The sequence below is a fragment of the Alosa sapidissima genome, chromosome 11 (assembly GCF_018492685.1).
Source record: "Alosa sapidissima isolate fAloSap1 chromosome 11, fAloSap1.pri, whole genome shotgun sequence".
Classification (NCBI taxonomy): domain Eukaryota; kingdom Metazoa; phylum Chordata; class Actinopteri; order Clupeiformes; family Clupeidae; genus Alosa; species Alosa sapidissima.
In genome coordinates, this window is record NC_055967.1 from 8,752,898 (window position 1) to 8,777,005 (window position 24,108).

The 24,108-nt window shown below is 46.9% G+C and overlaps 3 protein-coding genes across 4 annotated transcripts in view; 2 read left to right on the forward strand and 1 right to left on the reverse strand.

The window, feature by feature from the left end:
* Nucleotides 1–1,103, reverse strand: part of cib2 (calcium and integrin binding family member 2) — a 29,451-nt gene extending 28,348 nt beyond the window's left edge. The window contains exon 1 of the mRNA XM_042109807.1: nucleotides 702–1,103. Within this exon, the coding sequence (XP_041965741.1) occupies nucleotides 702–704 (3 nt within the window). The 5' untranslated portion in view covers nucleotides 705–1,103. The remainder of the gene's footprint in view (nucleotides 1–701) is intronic.
* Nucleotides 1–23,946, forward strand: idh3a (isocitrate dehydrogenase (NAD(+)) 3 catalytic subunit alpha). 2 transcript variants are annotated; one of them, XM_042109799.1, is made up of 11 exons: nucleotides 1–151; nucleotides 2,799–2,861; nucleotides 4,030–4,113; nucleotides 4,675–4,789; nucleotides 5,352–5,539; nucleotides 21,035–21,168; nucleotides 21,973–22,075; nucleotides 22,606–22,670; nucleotides 22,900–22,984; nucleotides 23,083–23,235; nucleotides 23,429–23,946. In XM_042109799.1, exons 1-11 carry the CDS (start codon nucleotides 125–127, stop codon nucleotides 23,510–23,512), a joined length of 1,101 nt encoding a protein of 366 aa, XP_041965733.1. In that variant the 5' UTR covers nucleotides 1–124; the 3' UTR covers nucleotides 23,513–23,946. The 2 variants fall into 2 exon arrangements, with proteins under 2 accessions (XP_041965733.1, XP_041965734.1); XM_042109800.1 differs by lacking the exon at nucleotides 1–151 and adding an exon at nucleotides 677–772.
* Nucleotides 13,062–14,792, forward strand: LOC121723746. Its single transcript, XM_042109801.1, has 2 exons — nucleotides 13,062–14,667; nucleotides 14,715–14,792. Exons 1-2 carry the CDS (start codon nucleotides 13,670–13,672, stop codon nucleotides 14,716–14,718), a joined length of 1,002 nt encoding a protein of 333 aa, XP_041965735.1. The 5' UTR covers nucleotides 13,062–13,669; the 3' UTR covers nucleotides 14,719–14,792.
* Nucleotides 23,947–24,108: the final 162 nt, after the last annotated feature.

Here is a 24,108-nt window from a genome sequence, read left to right on the forward strand (position 1 = left end):
TTTGAACGGGGAATTTGACGTTGTCTGGCAACCCACGTGATTGCTCAATGTGTCAGAGGATGGGATACCCGGATAGTTGCTTTTGCTGCCACTGCATACAGAGTACAGAAGTAGACCAGAAAGGATGGCTGGAAACGCGTGGAGGTCAACGGTAAGGGGGTGATGTACAGCATCAAACGAAAGAGAAGTGATATCTGCTTTAATGTTGTGCTCTAACTGAATGTACTTTGATTTATATTACGACTAGTAAAGGTGTTGGTAGCTTTGAACTTCAGAGAGGATTCCTCAGAGGCCTCCTGTTTCATGCCCTTCACATCAGCTCACTGACCGAGAATATGTAGATGTTCCTAACCTTGACCCCTGTTATGACCCATTGATGAAATTGAGTGACTGTATTGTCCTGATTATGAGAAAACATCCCATGTGAATTGTTTGTTTAATCTGGCGGGATCCCGTAGACTCTTCCACTAAATGGTAGCATGCTGGCTAACTGTGGTATGCCAGGTTAGCATGCGTATCGCATTGCTATTAACGTTACATGTCTTTGAATGCCGCGCTCTAAAGCCTTCTTGCTAGTTAGCTAACCCGACCACCAGCTTGTAGATAAATTAGCTAGCGTTAACGTTACCTCGCTCTCTGACAGCTGAGTATGACAATTAGCATTGCTGCCTAACGTTGTTCCAACAAAGATTTGTGCTTACCATTTTCGCAGATTTTTAATCTTCTGGAAAGATACGGTTTATGGATAAAAGACAAGGGTAAAACCAACGAAGTAAGCTGAGCCACTTTCATGTTGGGGCAAATCGCCAATACCTGCTAGCGAGATGGAACGTGTGAGCGAGTTAGCCAGTCAGCTAGCTAGTTAGCTTGCTAGCAAGCTTGGTGACTTGTCAAACCGACCGTAGCTCGCTAGCCAGCTTTTTGCGTGTTTTAAGCTGCATTGGCAAATCTGAGATGGACATTTTGCTCGATGTGTTAATTTGACATAAATTACATGATACACCCCATGAATTCTCAACGAGAAAATCGGTTGTTCGGGTGATGCCTCTTGAAGTACAGTCCCTATGTTAACTTTAGTCTCTCCGACCAAGGTCACTTTAGGTCTAACCAGCTTCCGTGCGACTACACGCATCCCGGTTAGCCGACCTTCGGAGATAGAGGATATCGTGATTGGCTTACAACCATGCATCTCTGCATTATTGTCTGAGATGCTGTTTTAATGCCATTGAACAATTGCTTTGCCAGATGATATTACGTCGCCGATGGATTCATAATATCATTCTAGGTTTATATAACGGTATTCCAGCAAAACAAATTAAACACGCAGTTTACGTTGGTATGCCCAATCGACTTTTCACCAGTAGCCATATGGGTCTAGTCATGTCTAACCAGTGGGAAAGAGTGTATGTATCCTAGTTATTAAGTTAGGCTGTTTGAAAGTGTGGCATGGAGTTGTCTGCTTCTGACATGAATGGAGTTGTTTAGTAACTCATCCTGTAATTTACTGTAGTAATTTACTGTCTTAAGAATGCGCTAAATTTAAGTCCTCCCTTTTTTATGTGTAGGAGTCAAAATGTCCCTCACAGATCTGCTAACTCTGTTTTTACCTCTGGACAATGAACATGTGTGGTTTCATAGATCCTGAAAATCACTGCCATACACAAATTGGATGGTTGGTAAAACGAGAGGGGAATGAGCCAACTTAATTGCAGTGCTGTAGTCTCACTCCTCAACCCACAATACAAAACGTTCCCTCTACTGGCCTCATGAAAAAGCTCCATGAATTTGGTGCCACAGGATCTTTGAAACCACTGCTTTTAACTAGGGATTGGTGATCAGTTTCTGGGCATCTCCTAATTAATTCTAAGATAACTAACCCTCTCCAAAATAGTTATGTTCTGATCTTTCATCTCTTTTTAAATTTTCTTGAAATTGCTAAAGCCAAGGTGTAATTCATTCTACTTTTACTGTGATTTAAAAATCACTTTGCCAAACACGATCATAATGTTACCTTGTGTGATCTTTAACCAATATTCCCAGAAATTAACATTATTAATCCCTGTTAAAATGCATGGGTGAACGTGCATGTGTGTAATTTGTGCAACACTAACTGCCCCCCCCCCCCCCATCACCTTGCAAAAACTGAGTTTTTTTGAGAAACATCATTTTGTAGTACTGCAGATCTGTCCCATCAATGCACCTCTGCACCTCACTCCAGTCACCTCACCAGAACTTGTGTATGCTGCCTATATCTGATGTTGCCTCTGCTTAGATACTCCTGGTTGGTTTGGGTAAACCATTTACTATTGTTTATCTTGACCACAGAAGTGTTCTAACAGCGTGTCCGCCAAACAGGAGTGGCTCTTAACAATAACCATGCTTCATACTGCATTTGACACTATGCCTGATAAGATTAACACTGCCTGACGGTGAGCTGCTTAAGCTGTTGAGAAGGCAAGAACGAACGGGTCAGTCAGGTGTTTTGTAGCAGGACAACAAGCATGGCTCGGCAGTGGTCATTTCTCTCCCTTTTTGTAATTAGTTGTGTGGACCCTTTTTGTAATTAGTTGTGTGGCTGGGTGTCCTCCTGCCTGTAAGGTCAAACAGTCATTCTCTCCAGCAAATAGGCAAGTGTCCAGCTCTAGCAGCTGTCTTGAGTGCATCTCAGCCAGGCAGTCAGTCAGTCAGTCACTCCCTCATAGTATTTGTGTTAAACACACAGTCCTTGTTTGTGTTATTTGTTTGTGCACTCGTTGGCCTATGTGTTTTAACTGTACTGGATTTTCTTCTTCTTGCAGGTGTCCCGTGTGATGGGGGCGATGAGGAGTCAGACCCCTCAACCCCGAAATTTCACCAGAGGGGTACGTTACACACGCTACTAACGTGTTCTTAGCTGGCATGGACTGACCAGTGATTATGCAAATCTGCCATAGGCTGCTGACTACAGGACAGCTGTGTAATAGTTAGATATTGACACACGAATGGTGTCACGTTTTTGCAAGCAAATTGATATTTTAATTACCAGGCTCAACATGTGAGCTGTGGTAGATCAGTGCAGTGGTATGTCAGCAGTGGAGTTATGGAGTTATGGGATTGTTGGGTATGCATGAGGCAGTGACATTTTTAGTAACTCACTGGCCTTTAAAGGATAATTCCGGTGTGATTTTGACCTAAAGTGTGTTGAAACATGATAACGAGTGTGAATGTATGTCTCATAGCTCACCTCGGCTTGTCCCCTGCACTCAGAAATCTGGCGCTAGTTAGCCAATGCTACCAACACAGTGTTTCGTTGTGGTGCCTCGGGCATCGGCCTAGCCATGCAAATAAATCACTGTTTTACACCATTTACGAGGCTCAAAGTAGCTCCATACTTCATTGGTAGACTTCCGAGGGCCTTGACATTTAAATCGAGACATAGAGAACTTTGAAAAAACAGTAAAATTCCTTAAGGTACTGTCTGTATAAATCGTCTTGTAAATAAACTACCAGTGCTTTTTTTCTGAGTGCAGGGGACAAGCCAAGGTGAGCTATGAGACATACGTTCACACTCGGTATCATGTTTCAACACACTTTAGGTCAATATCACACCGGAATTCTCCTTTAAGGGACAAGAGGTTGGACAGCCTGAAGGGGTGTGTGTGTGTGTACTTGCTGTCAGGAGTATGACTATGGAGAATGTGGACACAAACTGAATAAAACGTAGCATTTGATATTACTTTCAACTCTAAAAGCCTTTTGCCTCAGTACTGAATTTAATGTCAACTGAGTTTTGTTGACATTTGCTCACAAATCTAGGAAATGCATACTGATGGAAGTGCCTTATTGTTGTGCAAGTCTCCTTAGATAGTAGGCTATTATGACTTAATAACCAGTAGTATGTTTTGCACAGGGTCATTTCTTGTTCTGTGTGTAAAATGTATTTATTATAATGTTATGCAATGTTATGTCTCAGCCTCAGTGGGCAGTAGGTAACTGGGTAAGGCCTGTCTCGTCTCTTGTGTCAGCTGTGTTGTGTTTTGCATCCCACAGTTGCAGACCGTAACCCTAATCCCAGGGGATGGCATCGGTCCAGAGATCTCCTCAGCTGTAGTGAAAATATTTGAAGCTGCTAAAGTAAGCATCAGACTGTACAGCCTCACACCAGCCAAATTCCTGTTCACTAAGTGCCTATAAACAAATCTCACTTCCAGACCCCTCCACACTCCAACATAATACCTTTTTGACTAGTTGGAGAGAGTACATACTTGTATACACTTAAGGTCCATTCACATATATGACAATTAGCTCATCACAAAAGTTGAAACTTTCATCTTTCACCTGTAATCGCTAGTCGCTTGCAGCCTGAATGGGGTTTTACTCTCCCTACCTCTGACTGTGTACTGCTTTGTTTTCAGTTGAGAAAACTGAGCAAGTCTGAGCATGACATGTCTGCTTAGCAGGATTTCAGAAGAACTACATTTTGACTTAAACTGTTAAGGAGCCTTGCTTTTCCCTTTATGTGACTTGGCAAGATAACAGCATGCTGTTTCTGTACAGAGAGTGGAATGGGCTGTTTGGTAACTCAGTGGCTGAGATAAAAGTGCTTTGGTGTAAATATTACCCTTCAGTCAGAGCAGTGCACGTGTGTTGATAAGGCTGGTGCCAGCTGAATGGATGCCCCTATTTTCCCCACAGGCCCCCATACAGTGGGAGGAGAGGAATGTAACTGCCATAAAGGGACCCGGGGGCAAGTGGATGATCCCGCCAGAGGCAAAAGAATCTATGGATAAGAGCAAAATTGGACTAAAAGGTAGTGTTATACAGGAGAGGGGGGAGGGAGTACCACATTCATTTCGATGGCCGATGCTAGGCTAGCTACTTTAGACGCACATACACTTAATTGGTGGCTACCATCTTTAAAAATGGCGTCTGACAGGCGCCCACTTCAGACCACATTTTCACAACCAAGCCAATTGGGTGCCACATTACCGGTGAACACAAAAAGTGTGTGTTGTCTGGTGAAATTGGTGGATCAGTCAATCCACATGTATCGCATAATTTTGTGGCCATCTGAAATGAGGCACCTAATTGGCTTGTCTTGAGAAATTGTGGCCAGAAGTGAACACTGGTCATACTGAAGTTTTTCGATTTACAGAAATAAAGTCACCTTATTTAATACTTGCATAAATACAAATTATAGTATAGAAAAGGTAATAAACTGACCACCCACATGATAAACCAACATAAATCACAAAGCGGTCAGAAAGGAAGTTGTTGTTGAACTCTCAGTTAAGTCCTCAAGGTTTGACTTAAAAGTTTTGTGAGAGAGTGTGTGTGTTTGAGTCATTTGACGTGTGGGCCTTGTCTCCTAGGACCTCTTAAGACTCCTATTGCTGCTGGCCACCCTTCCATGAACCTGCTGCTGAGAAAGACTTTTGACCTCTACGCCAACGTGCGCCCCTGTGTGTCCATGGAGGGCTACAAGACCCCCTACACCGACGTCAACCTGGTCACCATCCGTGAGAACACAGAGGGGGAGTACAGCGGCATTGAGCATTTGGTACGCACGCACGCACGCACGCACGCACGCAGGCTACTGAAATCACCACCACTTTCACGGAGGCCCCTGGGTAGACACAACCCTATTCTAAGGTAGTGTGACCACCTTTGTTGTACTGACAACTTTTTAGCGTTGATTTGTTTGTTTAAAGGCCATACTTATTTTGGGGGTTGAATATATCCCCTGTATCCATCCCTATATTTAAATGTATAAATAATCCCTATATTTATATATACATTTATATTAAAAGTTCCAAACAAATTGGATATTGGTAATGTCAATATCCATGACAATAATGTCAATAGCCTACCAACTATACACCTATACATATGCCCGATATGTCCTCTGTCATCTCGCTTTGTAATATAATCTCACTAAATTACATTGATTTACGGTACTTTTTTGGCTTGTTTTAAAGGCCCACCGTGTAGCCCCTCCCCAGTTACAGCAGTTGAGTAACTTTGCCACCTGACCCTCACAAGGTTTTAGGCCTCAGCTGAGCAGGGCACCTGTTTGCATGTGTGCATCTAATTTTCTCTTTCACGCAGCCTTAGCTGGATGTAAGTGCGCTCACAGCATTTTACACTGCTGGTTATGTCCTGTAGGTAGGTGGAACTACTGTTGTCTTTTGAAATTAGGCGTCCATCGACAAACCATTTTGTCGTTTGGTTCAGTTCAGTTCAGTTCAGACCAGACCAACCAGTGCAGGGTTCCCGCGGATCCTTAAAAAGTCTTAAATATAACTTTCAGTTTTTAAGGCCTAAAAAAGTCTTAAATTGTCTGGGATGTCTTGAATTTTTGAAAGGGAGGTATTCAATTTGCATATGGGACCGCCAGCGAGTGCAAGAGAGCGAGTGAAATGTCTCTTTTTCGTGTATTTAAAGCGCAATTGTATAAGTGACTATAAGGCAACGGGAGGAAGTGTAGTGGTTGCAGAGTGAAGATGTTTTTCACGGGTGTGGTTAAAGGTGTGAAAACGGTAATAATATGTACAAATATGCCTGACGTTTTCGTGGTGTAGCTGAGGCCTGAGAGATACACAGGTAGCCTACGTGAGTGGTAGAATGAGCGAGAGAAAGAGTTGGTAAGCCAGTTAGCGATAGGGTGGTGTGAGAAGTTGAACTTTCCCCCTTCTCCCTATATCGGACTTTAAAGACGTTTCGGTGCACTCTTGAAATGCGAGAGAGGGAGAGACTCCACTCGGTTGCACACACACATACAGTACATGCACCCATACGCACACAGTCACCCGCCACATCTCCCTGGCGTATAAACGATGTGTGTTTGTTTGAAGTATTGTTTCATGTTGTGTAAAGTGTGTTTGGTGTATAGTTTTGTCTAATCGTTAGTGTCGGGAGTTTTGCCGCCAGTTTGGCGTTCATTCATGCGTCAGACCAAATGTTTTGTCTGCCGCGATTTTTCTTTAGTTTTGCCTTTAGTTCTGTCTTTCTTTGTTCCCGGTAACTTAAACACATAGTGTGGTACCCACTGTCATTCCATTTACCATTTGCATTCACTGTACAACGCCTGTAAACCGGTTAACATTCACCATACTCACAACACTTCCTGGTGCTTCGGCTTCCCAGCCACTGTCCCATTGCGGAAGCGCGCTTCGCGTTGGGACAGTGCTTTTACCAACATCCCACAGGGGGAGGGAGTGGGGCATTATGATAGAGGGGTGTTTGCCTTGTCTGTTTGTCGTCTTGTTGTTATTATTATGTATGTGGGGAATATTGGTTATGGTAATTAACCTGTATTTTCATAGTAATATGCACCATTGTCATTGTGTATATATTTGTAATAGGTAGTTATTTTGTTATAATAGTGAATGTCCAGTGAAAGTGTTTACCTAGTTGAGTGGTTTGAGCCAATATCACCATTTGGGCTAATTTAGGCCAATTGGTAGGCTTATTTAAGAGGGGTAGCTCAGTTCCCCTGGAGAGCAAAGAGAGAGCAGCTCTCCTGTTGTGAGGTAGAGACTTACTGTAGCTTTATGCTCTGCAATTGTTGATAATTGGAATACTGAACTGGAATACGGAACTTATTTTTGTTTTGTTTGTTTGAAAGTGTTTTTTTGTTAAATAATAGCCGATTGCTATTCCTGCAAGTTTTTCTTTTGGTTATTTAATAAATAGAAATTGCACGCTGAAAACCTCTCCTGCACCTCCTTTTCCACCTACAACCCCAAGCTCACATCCCAATTGGTGGGCTGGCTGCCTCGGTCGCTCACATTTGGTGGCAGCGGTGGGATGTGTAGCGCCGCCTGAGAAACTGGATAAGAGAGGTGGAAAACGAGGACGAGGTGGAAAACGTGGACGGGGTGTCAAACCAAGCCATACTTGGCAGAGGATGGCGTTCCGGCGGCTAGTACGAGCTGGCCAGGGGGAGCTCCCACAGGGGGAGGAGGAGACGCTAGAGGCAGCATTAGGAGCAACAGTGTCTGGGCAGCCAGATGAAGAGGTGCCAGCAGAGACTGACCTGGCCGGATTGTATGCGCTGTTGCAGAAATCCTTGAAGTCCCATGAGCGAGAGTTTTTTAAGCAGGAACAGCGCTGGCGAAGTGTGCAGGTCCAGTTAAACCAGCTCCGCGATGACTTTGATGAAAGCCGTCAGCCACAAGCGCCACTGCCTGCTCAGCCACAAGCGCCACTGCCTTCTCAGCCACAAGCGCCACTGCCTGCTCAGCCACCAGCGCCACCGCCGCAGCTACCAGCGCCATCGCCGCCGCAACCAGCACCACTGCCTGCTCAGCCGCCAGCTTCACCGGCACCGCCAGCAAATCCAGCCGCTCCAGTAGCATGGTCGCGTGCTGCTGTGCCCAAGTTTGAAGAAGGGGAAGATATCGAGCAGTATCTAACTACGTTTGAACGGCTTGCGACTGCCTACCGGTGGCCAGGGGAGGACTGGGCCGTGTACTTAGTGCCGTACCTGAGTGGCAAAGCCCGCAGTGCTTATGTGGCCATGGACATGAATGACTCAATGGATTATCACAAGGTAAAAGAGGCAATCCTGGGAAAGTACGAAATAAATGAAGAAGTCTACCGGAGAAGGTTTCGGGAGCCAGATGCCAGGCCTGGGGAGTCCCCCAAAGAACTGTACCAGCGTCTGAAGGATTTATTTCGTAAATGGATTAGACCGGAGGACAAGACGGTTGAAGAAATAGGAGAAGCCCTCATCTTGGAACAGTTTTTTCGTACTCTGTCTCCTGATGTCAGAGTGTGGGTGAAAGAGCACAACCCACGGACTGGCCAGCAGGCTGCAGAACTGGTGGAGAACTTTGTCGCTGCCCGCAGAGGTCCAAAGAACTTCCGAAGTGAGACCAGTTCCAGGCCCCTGACCCGTGGTAGGTCAGATGGGTTTAGTGGCGGGGGTGGTCCTAGACCTAGTGAACGAGGTAGGATGGGGGATAAAAGTTCTTACATGCCCCCTAGACATGCCACTTTCCCCAAAGAACGCCCACCAGAGCGCTCACGTGTCATATGTCACCATTGTGGCCAAGAAGGTCACATTAAGCCTGACTGCCCTGCGAGAAAGCCCATAGGTAGTAGCCACTGTTGTCTCCCAGGGTGCGAGGAGCAAGAACAGGGGGTTATGGGTAGGTTACAGACTGTCCCAGTGCTAGTGAGTGGTAAGGTGGCGAGGGCTCTGATTGATACAGGGAGCTCTCAAACCTTAGTTCAGCCCCACTTAGTGGACAAAAAGGACTGTATATCTGGTAGAACCCTAAAAGTAATTTGTGTCAATGGGGATGAACATGAATACCCCGTGGCCAAAGTATATGTGGAAGTGCATGGTCAGACCTATAGACTAACTGTTGGAATTGTGGAGAGACTAAGTCATCCAGTAGTCTTAGGACAGGATATTTTGGTACTGCCAGAGTTGGTGCAAGCCAATAAGCCTGTCAATGTGGTAGTCACTAGGTCTCGGACAAAAGCTCAGACAGAAGAGCCCCTAGAACCAGGTTCCCTGAGAGAGATGCCCTTTTTTGGAAGTGAGGTAGTACCCCCTCCCAAGCTAAAGACTAGGAAAAGTCACAGGCAAAGGCGAAGGGAGAGACTAGTGGGGACACTTCAGAATGAACAGGATGGGGAGGACATTCAAATAGGGGGTGGAGCTTGGGAAGACATTACTGAGGACATGGAACAGCTACAGAACCAGGACCCTACATTGCAGGAGGCCTATGGCAAAGTTAGCAGTGTGGATGGTGTGGCAACGGGTGTTCCAGCTAGCCTGTCTGGAGAAAGCTATGTGTTGCGAGATGGCTTATTGTACCACCAGTCAGAGGGGAATATGCCAGAGCAGCTAGTGGTGCCTACGGTGCTGAGAGAACGAGTGCTGTCCCTGGGTCATAGCATCCCCTGGGCAGGACATCTCAGTACTGCCAAAACTTTTGAGAGGGTTGCTGCCAGGTTCTATTGGCCAGGAATGTATAAAGAGATCCAAGACCTTTGTAAATCCTGTCCTGTGTGCCAGCTGACTAGTAAGCGGAAGACTAGTCCATTTCCCCTCCAGCCCCTTCCCATTATTGAAGTCCCCTTTACACGGATAGGAATGGATATTGTTGGGCCACTCGAGAGAACCCAGAGAGGGCACCGGTATATCTTAGTAGTGTGTGATTACGCTACCCGTTATCCAGAGGCCTTTCCCCTTCGTAAAGTGACAGCTACCACCATCTCCCAAGCTATCCTACAGCTGTTCTCTAGGGTAGGGATACCCCAAGAGATCATCACTGACCAGGGAACAGCCTTTGTAGCCAAAAAGATGAGACAGGTCTATAGTTTACTGGGGATTAAGGGGATCAGGACCACACCCTATCATCCCCAGACTGATGGTCTGGTTGAGCGATACAATCAGACACTCAAGGGTATGCTCCGAAAGTATGTGTCTGCCAATGGGAAAGACTGGGACCGCTGGCTGCCATATTTGCTGTTTGCATACCGTGAGGTGCCCCAAGCTTCCACTGGCTTTGCCCCATTTGAACTGCTTTATGGAAGACCAGTGAGAGGGCCCTTGGATTTACTAAAAGAAGCCTGGGAGGGGCCAAAAGCACCCCAGACCAACAGTATCCTCTCCCATGTCCTTCAAATGAGGGAGAAAATGGAGGAGATGACGGAGCTGGTCCGGAACAACATGGAACAGGTGCAACATCGCCAGAAGGTCTGGTATGACAAGACTGCCAGACAACGGACTCTCGAGCCGGGGCAGAAGGTCCTTTTGCTCCTTCCCACGTCGGAGAACAAGTTGCTTGCACAGTGGCAGGGGCCGTTCACTGTTACCCGCAAGATGGGCCCTGCCACATATGAAATCAACATGCCAGGCCGGAGGAGGACAAAGCAGGTGTTCCACGTCAACCTGTTGAAGGAGTGGCGAGAGCGGGTCACCCAAGGTAGCCTGCAGCTCCTGGTGCAAACTGTTGGAGAGGAAGACAGTGACAGTACAGAGCAGTTTTTTCCAGCTACTCAACCACCCGCCGCTCTTGACCTGGCGCACCTCACTCCACAACAGCAGAGGGAGCTAGCGGCCATCATTCCCTCAGGACTGTGCCAAGACAAACCGGGTTTCACCACGGTGGTGGAGCACTCCATCCCACTGAAGGACACCACTCCGGTGCGGCAAAGGATGTATCGAATCCCCGAGTGTCTACTGCCTCTGCTTAAAGAAGAGGTGGAGGAGATGCTGTCCCTAGGGGTCATCGAGAGGTCCTATAGTGAGTGGAGCAATCCAGTCGTCCTGGTGCCTAAAAAGGATGGGACGATCAGATTCTGCATTGATTTCCGCAAGGTAAATTCCCAGTCCCATTTTGATGCCTACCCCATGCCACGGCTAGAGGATCTAATTGAACGGCTGGGTAAGGCCAGCTTTATTACCACCCTTGATTTGTGCAAGGGTTACTGGCAGGTGCCCCTCGCTAAGCAGGACAGACCCTACACGGCTTTCAGAACTCCGCAAGGGTTGTTCCACTTCATGGTTATGCCATTTGGCCTGCAGGGGGCGCCAGCCACATTCCAGAGACTCATGGACTGTGTTCTTGAAGGTACCGAATCCTTCGCCGCAGCATATTTGGATGACATTGTAATTTATAGTACCAGCTGGACGGACCACCTACGCCATCTCTCCGATGTGCTGCAGCGCATCCAAAGAGCTGGACTTACAGTGCATCCAAAGAAATGTGACTTTGCCAAAGCAGAGGTCCGTTACCTGGGCCATGTGCTGGGTAGGGGGCTGATTAGGCCCCAGACCGACAAGGTACAAGCCATCCGGGACTGTCCCCAGCCGCAGACTAAAAAGGAGGTACGGTCCTTCCTGGGTCTGGCGGGCTGGTACCGCAGGTTTGTGCCAGACTTTGCCTCTCGCGCTGCACCCCTTTCGGACCTAACTCGGAAATCCGGGTCTGGTCAACTGCAGTGGGGGGCAGAGCAGGAGAGGGCCTTTAATGACCTGAAGGGGGCTCTGTGTCAGGGCCCAGTCTTGCAGAGCCCAGACTTTGACCAGCCGTTCACAGTCCAGACTGACGCCTCTGGCATTGGACTGGGGGCGGTTTTGCTCCAAGGGGAAGGATCGGACCAGCGGCCTGTGGCTTACATTAGCCGCAAACTGTTCCCCCGTGAAACACGGTATGCTGCTGTTGAACTGGAATGTTTGGCCATTAAATGGGCCCTAGACACTTTCAAATATTACTTGCTCGGCAGAGACTTTTTGCTACAAACTGACCACCAGGCTCTTCAGTGGCTTGGCCGGATGAAAGACTCTAACGCCAGGATTACCAGATGGTTCCTGGCTCTGCAGCCATACAGGTTCCAGGTTGAGTATCGGCCTGGAAAGCAAAATGTGGTTGCGGATTTCTTGTCTCGCCACCCTGGTGGTGAGACTTCAGAGGTGGAGGGAAATGTGAGAAGTTGAACTTTCCCCCTTCTCCCTATATCGGACTTTAAAGACGTTTCGGTGCACTCTTGAAATGCGAGAGAGGGAGAGACTCCACTCGGTTGCACACACACATACAGTACATGCACCCATACGCACACAGTCACCCGCCACATCTCCCTGGCGTATAAACGATGTTGTGTGTTTGTTTGAAGTATTGTTTCATGTTGTGTAAAGTGTGTTTGGTGTATAGTTTTGTCTAATCGTTAGTGTCGGGAGTTTTGCCGCCAGTTTGGCGTTCATTCATGCGTCAGACCAAATGTTTGGTCTGCCGCGATTTTTCTTTAGTTTTGCCTTTAGTTCTGTCTTTCTTTGTTCCCGGTAACTTAAACACATAGTGTGGTACCCACTGTCATTCCATTTACCATTTGCATTCACTGTACAACGCCTGTAAACCGGTTAACATTCACCATACTCACAACACTTCCTGGTGCTTCGGCTTCCCAGCCACTGTCCCATTGCGGAAGCGCGCTTCGCGTTGGGACAGTGCTTTTACCAACATCCCACAGGGGAGGGAGTGGGGCATTATGATAGAGGGGTGTTTGCCTTGTCTGTTTGTCGTCTTGTTGTTATTATTATGTATGTGGGGAATATTGGTTATGGTAATTAACCTGTATTTTCATAGTAATATGCACCATTGTCATTGTGTATATATTTGTAATAGGTAGTTATTTTGTTATAATAGTGAATGTCCAGTGAAAGTGTTTACCTAGTTGAGTGGTTTGAGCCAATATCCCCATTTGGGCTAATTTAGGCCAATTGGTAGGCTTATTTAAGAGGGGTAGCTCAGTTCCCCTGGAGAGCAAAGAGAGAGCAGCTCTCCTGTTGTGAGGTAGAGACTTACTGTAGCTTTATGCTCTGCAATTGTTGATAATTGGAATACTGAACTGGAATACGGAACTTATTTTTGTTTTGTTTGTTTGAAAGTGTTTTTTTGTTAAATAATAGCCGATTGCTATTCCTGCAAGTTTTTCTTTTGGTTATTTAATAAATAGAAATTGCACGCTGAAAACCTCTCCTGCACCTCCTTTTCCACCTACAACCCCAAGCTCACATCCCAATTGGTGGGCTTTCTGCCTCGGTCGCTCACATTTGGTGGCAGCGGTGGGATGTGTAGCGCCGCCTGAGAAACTGGATAAGAGAGGTGGAAAACGAGGACGAGGTGGAAAACGTGGACGGGGTGTCAAACCAAGCCATACTTGGCAGAGGATGGCGTTCCGGCGGCTAGTACGAGCTGGCCAGGGGGAGCTCCCACAGGGGGAGGAGGAGACGCTAGAGGCAGCATTAGGAGCAACAGTGTCTGGGCAGCCAGATGAAGAGGTGCCAGCAGAGACTGACCTGGCCGGATTGTATGCGCTGTTGCAGAAATCCTTGAAGTCCCATGAGCGAGAGTTTTTTAAGCAGGAACAGCGCTGGCGAAGTGTGCAGGTCCAGTTAAACCAGCTCCGCGATGACTTTGATGAAAGCCGTCAGCCACAAGCGCCACTGCCTGCTCAGCCACAAGCGCCACTGCCTTCTCAGCCACAAGCGCCACTGCCTGCTCAGCCACCAGCGCCACCGCCGCAGCTACCAGCGCCATCGCCGCCGCAACCAGCACCACTGCCTGCTCAGCCGCCAGCTTCACCGGCACCGCCAGCAAATCCAGCCGCTCCAGTAGCATGGTCGCGTGCTGCTGTGCCCAAGTTTGAAGAAGGGGAAGATATCGAGCAGTATCTAACTACGTTTGAACGGCTTGCGACTGCCTACCGGTGGCCAGGGGAGGACTGGGCCGTGTACTTAGTGCCGTACCTGAGTGGCAAAGCCCGCAGTGCTTATGTGGCCATGGACATGAATGACTCAATGGATTATCACAAGGTAAAAGAGGCAATCCTGGGAAAGTACGAAATAAATGAAGAAGTCTACCGGAGAAGGTTTCGGGAGCCAGATGCCAGGCCTGGGGAGTCCCCCAAAGAACTGTACCAGCGTCTGAAGGATTTATTTCGTAAATGGATTAGACCGGAGGACAAGACGGTTGAAGAAATAGGAGAAGCCCTCATCTTGGAACAGTTTTTTCGTACTCTGTCTCCTGATGTCAGAGTGTGGGTGAAAGAGCACAACCCACGGACTGGCCAGCAGGCTGCAGAACTGGTGGAGAACTTTGTCGCTGCCCGCAGAGGTCCAAAGAACTTCCGAAGTGAGACCAGTTCCAGGCCCCTGACCCGTGGTAGGTCAGATGGGTTTAGTGGCGGGGGTGGTCCTAGACCTAGTGAACGAGGTAGGATGGGGGATAAAAGTTCTTACATGCCCCCTAGACATGCCACTTTCCCCAAAGAACGCCCACCAGAGCGCTCACATGTCATATGTCACCATTGTGGCCAAGAAGGTCACATTAAGCCTGACTGCCCTGCGAGAAAGCCCATAGGTAGTAGCCACTGTTGTCTCCCAGGGTGCGAGGAGCAAGAACAGGGGGTTATGGGTAGGTTACAGACTGTCCCAGTGCTAGTGAGTGGTAAGGTGGCGAGGGCTCTGATTGATACAGGGAGCTCTCAAACCTTAGTTCAGCCCCACTTAGTGGACAAAAAGGACTGTATATCTGGTAGAACCCTAAAAGTAATTTGTGTCAATGGGGATGAACATGAATACCCCGTGGCCAAAGTATATGTGGAAGTGCATGGTCAGACCTATAGACTAACTGTTGGAATTGTGGAGAGACTAAGTCATCCAGTAGTCTTAGGACAGGATATTTTGGTACTGCCAGAGTTGGTGCAAGCCAATAAGCCTGTCAATGTGGTAGTCACTAGGTCTCGGACAAAAGCTCAGACAGAAGAGCCCCTAGAACCAGGTTCCCTGAGAGAGATGCCCTTTTTTGGAAGTGAGGTAGTACCCCCTCCCAAGCTAAAGACTAGGAAAAGTCACAGGCAAAGGCGAAGGGAGAGACTAGTGGGGACACTTCAGAATGAACAGGATGGGGAGGACATTCAAATAGGGGGTGGAGCTTGGGAAGACATTACTGAGGACATGGAACAGCTACAGAACCAGGACCCTACATTGCAGGAGGCCTATGGCAAAGTTAGCAGTGTGGATGGTGTGGCAACGGGTGTTCCAGCTAGCCTGTCTGGAGAAAGCTATGTGTTGCGAGATGGCTTATTGTACCACCAGTCAGAGGGGAATATGCCAGAGCAGCTAGTGGTGCCTACGGTGCTGAGAGAACGAGTGCTGTCCCTGGGTCATAGCATCCCCTGGGCAGGACATCTCAGTACTGCCAAAACTTTTGAGAGGGTTGCTGCCAGGTTCTATTGGCCAGGAATGTATAAAGAGATCCAAGACCTTTGTAAATCCTGTCCTGTGTGCCAGCTGACTAGTAAGCGGAAGACTAGTCCATTTCCCCTCCAGCCCCTTCCCATTATTGAAGTCCCCTTTACACGGATAGGAATGGATATTGTTGGGCCACTCGAGAGAACCCAGAGAGGGCACCGGTATATCTTAGTAGTGTGTGATTACGCTACCCGTTATCCAGAGGCCTTTCCCCTTCGTAAAGTGACAGCTACCACCATCTCCCAAGCTATCCTACAGCTGTTCTCTAGGGTAGGGATACCCCAAGAGATCATCACTGACCAGGGAACAGCCTTTGTAGCCAAAAAGATGAGACAGGTCTATAGTTTACTGGGGATTAAGGGGATCAGGACCACACCCTATCATCCCCAGACTGATGGTCTGGTTGAGCGATACAATCAGACACTCAAGGGTATGCTCCGAAAGTATGTGTCTGCCAATGGGAAAGACTGGGACCGCTGGCTGCCATATTTGCTGTTTGCATACCGTGAGGTGCCCCAAGCTTCCACTGGCTTTGCCCCATTTGAACTGCTTTATGGAAGACCAGTGAGAGGGCCCTTGGATTTACTAAAAGAAGCCTGGGAGGGGCCAAAAGCACCCCAGACCAACAGTATCCTTTCCCATGTCCTTCAAATGAGGGAGAAAATGGAGGAGATGACGGAGCTGGTCCGGAACAACATGGAACAGGTGCAACATCGCCAGAAGGTCTGGTATGACAAGACTGCCAGACAACGGACTCTCGAGCCGGGGCAGAAGGTCCTTTTGCTCCTTCCCACGTCGGAGAACAAGTTGCTTGCACAGTGGCAGGGGCCGTTCACTGTTACCCGCAAGATGGGCCCTGCCACATATGAAATCAACATGCCAGGCCGGAGGAGGACAAAGCAGGTGTTCCACGTCAACCTGTTGAAGGAGTGGCGAGAGCGGGTCACCCAAGGTAGCCTGCAGCTCCTGGTGCAAACTGTTGGAGAGGAAGACAGTGACAGTACAGAGCAGTTCTTTCCAGCTACTCAACCACCTGCCGCTCTTGACCTGGCGCACCTCACTCCACAACAGCAGAGGGAGCTAGCGGCCATCATTCCCTCAGGACTGTGCCAAGACAAACCGGGTTTCACCACGGTGGTGGAGCACTCCATCCCACTGAAGGACACCACTCCGGTGCGGCAAAGGATGTATCGAATCCCCGAGTGTCTACTGCCTCTGCTTAAAGAAGAGGTGGAGGAGATGCTGTCCCTAGGGGTCATCGAGAGGTCCTATAGTGAGTGGAGCAATCCAGTCGTCCTGGTGCCTAAAAAGGATGGGACGATCAGATTCTGCATTGATTTCCGCAAGGTAAATTCCCAGTCCCATTTTGATGCCTACCCCATGCCACGGCTAGAGGATCTAATTGAACGGCTGGGTAAGGCCAGCTTTATTACCACCCTTGATTTGTGCAAGGGTTACTGGCAGGTGCCCCTCGCTAAGCAGGACAGACCCTACACGGCTTTCAGAACTCCGCAAGGGTTGTTCCACTTCATGGTTATGCCATTTGGCCTGCAGGGGGCGCCAGCCACATTCCAGAGACTCATGGACTGTGTTCTTGAAGGTACCGAATCCTTCGCCGCAGCATATTTGGATGACATTGTAATTTATAGTACCAGCTGGACGGACCACCTACGCCATCTCTCCGATGTGCTGCAGCGCATCCAAAGAGCTGGACTTACAGTGCATCCAAAGAAATGTGACTTTGCCAAAGCAGAGGTCCGTTACCTGGGCCATGTGCTGGGTAGGGGGCTGATTAGGCCCCAGACCGACAAGGTACAAGCCATACGGGACTGTCCCCAGCCGCAGACTAAAAAGGAGGTACGGTCCTTCCTGGGTCTGGCGGGCTGGTACCGCAGGTTTGTGCCAGACTTTGCCTCTCGCGCTGCACCCCTTTCGGACCTAACTCGGAAATCCGGGTCTGGTCAACTGCAGTGGGGGGCAGAGCAGGAGAGGGCCTTTAATGACCTGAAGGGGGCTCTGTGTCAGGGCCCAGTCTTGCAGAGCCCAGACTTTGACCAGCCGTTCACAGTCCAGACTGACGCCTCTGGCATTGGACTGGGGGCGGTTTTGCTCCAAGGGGAAGGATCGGACCAGCGGCCTGTGGCTTACATTAGCCGCAAACTGTTCCCCCGTGAAACACGGTATGCTGCTGTTGAACTGGAATGTTTGGCCATTAAATGGGCCCTAGACACTTTCAAATATTACTTGCTCGGCAGAGACTTTTTGCTACAAACTGACCACCAGGCTCTTCAGTGGCTCGGCCGGATGAAAGACTCTAACGCCAGGATTACCAGATGGTTCCTGGCTCTGCAGCCATACAGGTTCCAGGTTGAGTATCGGCCTGGAAAGCAAAATGTGGTTGCGGATTTCTTGTCTCGCCACCCTGGTGGTGAGACTTCAGAGGTGGAGGGAAATGTGAGAAGTTGAACTTTCCCCCTTCTCCCTATATCGGACTTTAAAGACGTTTCGGTGCACTCTTGAAATGCGAGAGAGGGAGAGACTCCACTCGGTTGCACACACACATACAGTACATGCACCCATACGCACACAGTCACCCGCCACATCTCCCTGGCGTATAAACGATGTGTGTTTGTTTGAAGTATTGTTTCATGTTGTGTAAAGTGTGTTTGGTGTATAGTTTTGTCTAATCGTTAGTGTCGGGAGTTTTGCCGCCAGTTTGGCGTTCATTCATGCGTCAGACCAAATGTTTTGTCTGCCGCGATTTTTCTTTAGTTTTGCCTTTAGTTCTGTCTTTCTTTGTTCCCGGTAACTTAAACACATAGTGTGGTACCCACTGTCATTCCATTTACCATTTGCATTCACTGTACAACGCCTGTAAACCGGTTAACATTCACCATACTCACAACACTTCCTGGTGCTTCGGCTTCCCAGCCACTGTCCCATTGCGGAAGCGCGCTTCGCGTTGGGACAGTGCTTTTACCAACATCCCACAGGGGGAGGGAGTGGGGCATTATGATAGAGGGGTGTTTGCCTTGTCTGTTTGTCGTCTTGTTGTTATTATTATGTATGTGGGGAATATTGGTTATGGTAATTAACCTGTATTTTCATAGTAATATGCACCATTGTCATTGTGTATATATTTGTAATAGGTAGTTATTTTGTTATAATAGTGAATGTCCAGTGAAAGTGTTTACCTAGTTGAGTGGTTTGAGCCAATATCACCATTTGGGCTAATTTAGGCCAATTGGTAGGCTTATTTAAGAGGGGTAGCTCAGTTCCCCTGGAGAGCAAAGAGAGAGCAGCTCTCCTGTTGTGAGGTAGAGACTTACTGTAGCTTTATGCTCTGCAATTGTTGATAATTGGAATACTGAACTGGAATACGGAACTTATTTTTGTTTTGTTTGTTTGAAAGTGTTTTTTTGTTAAATAATAGCCGATTGCTATTCCTGCAAGTTTTTCTTTTGGTTATTTAATAAATAGAAATTGCACGCTGAAAACCTCTCCTGCACCTCCTTTTCCACCTACAACCCCAAGCTCACATCCCAATTGGTGGGCTGGCTGCCTCGGTCGCTCACAGGTGGCCATACGTTGGAATTTAGACAGGACATAGCCTATGGATTTTAAAAGCCCTGTCCGGCGCAGCCATAAGCCGGACGCTCATTTCTCCTTTTTGGAGTTGCGCTGGGCATCATGGTTTCACAAACTATGGACGCAAAGAATGCTGGTCAAATTATGCACAGTGCTTCGGTCACTCGTCTGATAATTTGTTGCGAAGGAAGGAACCACGGACTGACAGAAAAAGAAAACAAACGTTTTCGCAATCAGGAGGAAATACTGTACATGTTAAGTTGATCTGTTTGCATCTTTCCAGCGTGTGTTGCTGGCCTATCCTAGGGAAGAAAATATCTGTCTAAGTTATAATACCTGTAATATCTGTCAACAGCTTGCTTGCCAGCCTTTCCCAGTAGGCCTACTTCGCAAAAGTTGTGAAATATAGCTGCATTTTTTTTTTGTCTGCAACTGGCTACATAAAAAACAAAAACAAACGTGCCTTCATAATACGTGCGTGCTTGAGATGAAACCAGCCGTTTTCAGCAGGATCCGAGGAGGACCTGTCTCCTTAATTAATTTAAAACAAGTCAATGGTTTTACAATGTTTCAGTCAAGCTTTGGTTGGTTTAGATACAGGTATGCATAAGTATGCAAAATGTAAAGTCGTGGATTAACTTTAATTTGCTGTGCTGCATATGGGACAATAGATGAACATAGTAAATTATATAAAGTAGGCCTATTAAAATATTTAAATAGCTTAGTCTAACTTTGAAAAAAATATTGAAGAGAATCCAGTCCAGTGCACATGTCTTTGGCAAGTAGCCTAGGCTACTACAGACACAGGTGAAGAACAGTCAGCCTCAGCCAGTAAGCACAACCAGATATGTACAGCCAGCTTCAAAAGCAAGCAGCCCAGACCCTAAAATTGGGCATTTATAGCTGTGAAGGTAATTCACACACACTTATTTTTCTTTCGCCAAAATATATGTGGTAACTTCTGTAGACCTCCAAAATGGGGTGTGGGTTAAAATTAGTAGGAAAAAAAAAAGAAAAACTATTGCATAAAACAGTTTGTCTCTTTGTATCTTTTTGCCGTGGTATAGTCTTAATTTTTCCATTTAGATGTCTTGAAAAGGTCTTAAAAGTCTTAATTTGAGTAAATTAAGTAAATTTGCACTTGGAAAATGTGCAGATACCCTGCAGTGATCGTTGAGGTCTGCAGTGGCCGTCATAATATTTCAGCCATATGCACCCCTTGCATCTTTGTTTGGTAGAGATGGAACAGGATGTGCTATGCGCTGTGTTTATGTGTGCGAGTGCCAGCACTCATACGTATGTGTGGGTGGTTGTTTGAATCCTGTTAGCCCATCTGAAACCTGTCACACTCCCCTGTGCCTTACATGAGTGAGTGGGCTGTGAGGTGCTGTCTTATGTTCTCCTACTGTGTAAACCTATCTGTGCACTAACTAACTCAGTCCTCTAAACACAATCCTGTTTTCATACAGCGTCTAGGAGGGCATCTCCAGAATCTGTTGTTACATCACCTACTGTAAACTTAAAAAGTTTCAAATGTGGAAGCGAAAAACACAAAGTCCACCTCAGCACTCCTTATACACTCCATGAATGCAGACTAAAATCTCATATCCACCCTCAGTGTGGGTTAATGTTATGTTGATGAGTTGAGTATAATGTGCTGTGTGTTATTGTTCGTGTCTTCCCCCTGGTCAGATCGTTGATGGCGTAGTGCAGAGTATCAAGCTGATCACAGAGGATGCCAGCCGCCGCATTGCAGAGTATGCTTTTGAGTACGCCAGGAACAACCAAAGAACTAGTGTCACAGCTGTTCACAAAGCCAACATCATGTAAGTCCTCCCCATGAAAATAAATGTGCCCACAAAGAGAGTGACCAGTTACTTACCAGTGTTTCCCATACATTGACTTATTTGTGGCGGCCCACCACAATATCAGCATTGACCACCACACAATGATTTCCTATGTTGTATAACTTAAATTGGATGAAATCCTTTCATTGTAGAGCTATGTGCACCTTTGCACAGCCTCTCTGTCCCTCAATGAACCTGCGTGCACGTTTAAAGAAAACATTAAAAATCCTGCAAGGATTGTTGTTGGCGTAGAAGACGACTGGCTAAATCGGGATTAAATCCGCTTAGCATTGCGCAAATTTGTTCAAAACTGTGAACATCCCCCGTCACCTATCACCACAAGTAGAATTCAATTCTGTGGGAACACTGCTTACACTATCGGTCAAAAGTTTGGTGACATTTTTACAGATTACATTATGTGCTTACATAATTGCAAAAGGGTTCTCCAATGTTTTCTCAGTTAGCCTTAGCCTCAGATTAGTAAACAGAATGTGCCTTGAACAGAACATTGGATTAATGGTTGCTGATAATGGGCAATGTAGATATTGCATTAAAGATCAGCCATTTCTTTCTACAACAGTCGACCCCAAACTTTTGACCGGTAGTGTATGTCTGACTTTTTTATCATCCTCCACGGTCATGGTGACCAAACCACAGGTTGTTTACAATACCGGAATAGGATGCCTTGAAACGATCTTGGGACCTTGTGAGGATTGTGATTTCCAGATGGAAGATGACTGCTCATGTCTCGTTTTTTCTCCCTCCCTCTGTGTCTCTTAAAAGGCGCATGTCCGACGGACTATTCCTGAGGAAGTGCCGAGAGGTGGCCGAGAACTTCAAGGACATCAAGTTTACCGAGATGTACCTGGATACAGTCTGTCTGAACGTATGTGTGCCTTGTACTGCTCACATTCAGTTGATGATCTCTCTGTTGGGATCTTCATGCATGCCTTTCCTTTACAGTTATGTGAACAGGTAGTTTATGTATGGCCAGTAAGATGCCTCTATTTATGTTGACAGGAAGTTGATGGACTCTGGTCTTGGCAGCACATAATTTCCCTAGATATGTTTCAAGCTTTTTTGCCAGGCTATGACTTCCTTGTCCAGGCTATGTATTGTCTGTAGTGATCTGTATGCATGCCTCTCCCTCACATATGTAGACATGCAGTTTATTGTCTGTCAGTGTGGATATGTCTGAGGTGCAGACATCTCGATCTTGAAATGCTCTGTTGTGGTAATTTTAGACCCTACTCATTGTTGCTAGGTGAAAGCAGCTCATGTGTCAAACACTGGACCACTCTGGTTCTCTGATTCCAGTTAATTATGGCTTTAGAGTAGGTTGGGCTCATGTTTGTCAGAGGTCTTCAAAGTCTATATATTATCCATATCTTTTTTTTGTTTGGTTTTGCTTCACAGATGGTACAGGATCCCACTCAGTTTGACGTGCTTGTCATGCCCAATCTCTATGGTGACATCCTGAGGTATATTAATCACAATGTTTGTTTTTGCATAAGCAGCCTCTATTAAATCAGTTCATTATTACATTTTTAAACATGATTATTAGGACCCTAATTTGATAAATTTCACATGTCAATACTGAATGCTGAAGTCCCAGAGCTTGGCCTCTGTGTGTAGAAGCGTTAGAGTATAGTTTTGCTTTTTCTGTCATTGTGAATTCTTTGTAAAACACTGAATGCTGTGTATTTTTAGTGACCTCTGCGCCGGGCTCATCGGTGGCCTCGGCGTAACTCCGAGTGGCAACATCGGCGCCAATGGTGTGGCCATCTTTGAGTCGGTAAGTGACTGAGTGTGTGGTCAGTAGGGGAAGCGGCCAACAGAGGGCAGAGCCTCAAGAGTGCTGCATGCGATCATTTTTGTTTTCTCCCTCCACAGGTCCACGGTACTGCCCCTGATATTGCAGGACTGGACATGGCCAACCCCACTGCCCTGCTGCTCAGCGCAGTCATGATGCTCCGCCACATGGGGCTGCATGGCCATGCCCAGAAGATCGAGACCGCCTGCTTCGAAACCATCCGAGACAGAAAGGTAATCCATGGAATACAAACAAGTGATGTGCCTTTGTCTTGTTGCAATGATTTTCAACTGTTATGGTGTGTGTGTGTGTGTGCCTGTGCGATCGTTAGGGTTGGACTTTAACTGTCTGAACAGTCTTCTCAGTCCACTACTTGCTAGTGGTGAGTTTGTCACCCATGTGTTCCCATTCCCTCTCCCCCTCCAGGTGCTGACCAAAGACCTTGGTGGAAACTCCAAGTGTTCAGAGTTCACAGGTGAGATCTGCCGAAGAGTACAAGATATGGACTGAAGAGGCTCCTATTCACATCAAGATTAAAACAAAGACGTGAATTTACTCCCAATGATGACTCCGAGAAAAAAAATCTCGACAAACAATCTGATCTTCGTATCATTCTCATATCTACGCACAATTCTACTCTATGTACATGTATGTAACTGAAATATAAATAACTCCTGGGGTCACAGCCCTGAATGTTTCTTTTCTTTTCCACCTTACAAATAAGGCACTGTCTTAAAGAAAATAATCTCCTGTCTTATGGTCCTGTGTTTGTGAGATGAGTTGTATGATGAATAATCTAAAATGCTCTATTTATTGACTGGAATAAATCTCTGGTCCAACATTTACATAACGTATTGTCCTCAGCTATTCTGTTAATTGCAGAATGCAAACTTGTCCGGTTTCAGATTACCAACACATTAAAGTTACTGATATTTTCAACCAAATGGGTCTGTTTATTGTTTTATAGAAAAGGTAATGAGATCATGTCCCAATCAGTGAGTGCCTTCTAGTGACTAATGTTGTAACCCTTCTCGTACATTCCAAGCAGCTGTTGCTTAGTATGGTGATCCAGTGTTGATCAGTGCCTGTTTAAATGGAATGTGATC

What these genes read in the sequence shown, in the direction of transcription:
- LOC121723746 (XM_042109801.1), top strand. Translation starts at nt 13,670, where the DNA reads ATGGCGTTCCGGCGGCTAGTACGAGCTGGCCAGGGGGAGCTCCCACAG.
- idh3a (XM_042109799.1), top strand. Translation starts at nt 125, where the DNA reads ATGGCTGGAAACGCGTGGAGGTCAACG. An exon ending in CCCGAAATTTCACCAGAGGG is followed by an intron (nt 2,862 to 4,029) that starts GTACGTTACACA and finishes TGCATCCCACAG; the next exon opens with TTGCAGACCGTAACCCTAAT. An exon ending in TGGATACAGTCTGTCTGAAC is followed by an intron (nt 22,076 to 22,605) that starts GTATGTGTGCCT and finishes TTTGCTTCACAG; the next exon opens with ATGGTACAGGATCCCACTCA.